Here is a 2,500-nt window from a genome sequence, read left to right as displayed (position 1 = left end):
CGCAGACTAAGGACGTTCGCTTGTAATTTTCGGTCTCTCTCTCTCTCTCTCTCTCTCTCTCTCTCTCTCTCTCTCTCTCTCTCTCTCTCTCTCTATATATATATATATATATATATATATATATATATATATATATATACCTTTATTGATGATTTTAATGTTGCCAATTTGGTATTTCCATCAATAGTATCTTTCTATTATCTACTTAAGAGAATACTCATAATTAATACTATAATCAAAACATTTTTCTCCTAAGATCTAGCATTTCGTCCATCTTTAGTTCAACGAATCCGTTTCTCCCAATTTCTTCCAGTTTTATCAAAATCATCTGCTTCATATTAAATAAGTCTATTGAGCTTTTTTTTCCAGTTACTTGAATTAGCATAAGCAATGGACGCCAGCGCGTTTCCACCTCAATAACTTTCTCTCTTCGCCGGACCTTGTGCTTCCCTTTGGTGCAGAGGTCGAGGCTATAAACTCGCATCCTCTAATACAACTACTGAGTCTACGTTCTCTCTCGCTCTTCTCTCTCTGTCTGTCTGTCTGTCTCTGTCTCTGTTTCTGTCTCTGTCTCTGAATCTCTCTCTCTCTCTCTCTCTGTCTCTCTCTCTCTCTCTCTCTCTCTCTCTCTCTCTCTCTCTCTCTCTCTTTCTTTCTTTCTTTCTTTCTTTCTTTCTTTCTCTCTTTCTCTCTCTCTCTCCCTCCCTCTCTCCCCCTCTCTCTCCCTCGCCCTCTCTCCCTCTCTCTCTCCCTCGCCCTCTCTCCCTCTCCCTCTCTCTCCCTCCCTCTCCCACTCCTTCCCTCTCTCTCTCTCTCTCTCTCTCTCTCTCTCTCTCTCTCTCTCTCTCTCTCTCTCTCTCTCTCTCTCTCTCTCTCTCTCTCTCTCTCTCTCTCACCCATTTCTAAAAGGCAAATGTAGACAGGCAAATAGTAGGTATGTGTTTATGTAGGGTGCGTATGTTCGTTTGGGTAATTGGGTCGTTCGTATGTTTATTCCCACTGTAGGCGCTGCAGTAGGTGTAGAGAATGGGAACGTTGTGTGTGGGAGGAGTGTACTCTGTCTACTTGGGGCACATTATTGCTGCCTGAGTAACATGATTCTGACAAGTAGATTGATATATTAACAGATATATACATGTGTGTGTATAAGGACACGCACACACACAGCACATACACACACACACACACACACACACACACACACACACACACACACGCACTCACACACACATACACACACACGCGCGCGCGCACAGAAATATCAGGGCTGGGATTATGTGTTGCGAAGCGTAGAGGCTTTTGACCTTTTTAAATTCGTCTTTAGGCTCATATAATTATGCAATTTGTACATACTGAATTTGAACAAAAAAAAAAGACTGAACTGGCAAATAGCAAGATTATTAAAACACTTAATATGAGAAAAATGACGAGAGAGACAGAGACAAGAAAAGAAAAAAATACATTTGTGTTGGTTATAGCTACCTACCTTGAAAACTAATGGTACTCTAGTGTTAGGGTCCTGTGCACATACATGTAAATGGAATGTAAATGCACACGTGTTCACATTCCAAATAACAGTCATTTAAGTGGTTGCTTACGTTGCACTTTTTTCTTATTCTTCTTATTATTTTATTTTTTATTTTTTATTTTTTGCAACACTAGGTGTTAATTCTAAAGAAAGGAAGAAGCTAACTCACCACAACAACAAAGACTAGTAAATCATCTCTGCTAACTTAATCTGGTAGTAGCAGTAATTAATTCATAAATATGGAATAACTTGTTCTCTTTGCAGTTACGGAAAACTACGAATTCACTAACTTATCATTGAATACGGAACTATGAAGAGGCTTTTCGTTCGTATTAGAGAAAAAAAGCTTATGACAAATATTCCCTGCAAATATTTAGAGAAGTAAGTAATATCTGTATACGAGTGTGAAAACAGGATCAGAATACAATTTACTTAAAGCCCCAGTAATTATGAAATGAAAGAAAAAGTAAATAATAAAAATCCAAAATCTGGACGAAATTTTACTTGAAAGTTACACACCACACTGAAATCAGAGACGAAACAGACACGTCCTGAACATGAATTTACTACGCAGGACTGTCGCCAGGTGTTTGTTTACCCTTTACTAAAAGCATGGGAGTGGTGCCCTGCAGACGGGCGTTACCCATGGGCTCAGATTAACACGTATAATCGGCGTAGGCAGGTAATACAGGAATAACTCGTGGCCGGATGAGGCAGAGCCACAGTCAGTATGTGAAGGTGGATAGAAAGAGAGAGAGAGAGAGAGGGGGGGGGGGGGGGGATAGAGGGAGAGAGAGAGAGAGAGAGAGAGGGGGGGGAGAGGGGGAGAGAGAGAGAGACAGAGAAAGAGAGAGAAAGAGAGAGAGAGAGAGAGATTTTATATATAAATATATATATATTATATATCTATTTATGTATCTATCTATCTATCTATAATATATATATATATATATATATATATATATATATATA

At 39.2% G+C, this 2,500-nt stretch overlaps 1 protein-coding gene across 1 annotated transcript in view; it reads left to right on the top strand.

The window, feature by feature from the left end:
• LOC138866316 (uncharacterized) overlaps positions 1-387 on the top strand; it is a 1,745-nt gene extending 1,358 nt beyond the window's left edge. The window contains exon 2 of the mRNA XM_070138794.1: positions 370-387. Within this exon, the coding sequence (XP_069994895.1) occupies positions 370-387 (18 nt within the window). The remainder of the gene's footprint in view (positions 1-369) is intronic.
• Positions 388-2,500: the final 2,113 nt, after the last annotated feature.

Source organism: Penaeus vannamei, chromosome 25, assembly GCF_042767895.1.
Source record: "Penaeus vannamei isolate JL-2024 chromosome 25, ASM4276789v1, whole genome shotgun sequence".
NCBI classification, from domain to species: domain Eukaryota; kingdom Metazoa; phylum Arthropoda; class Malacostraca; order Decapoda; family Penaeidae; genus Penaeus; species Penaeus vannamei.
The sequence above is the reverse complement of the archived record's forward strand: the minus strand, read 5'-3'. Positions and strand labels throughout refer to the sequence as shown.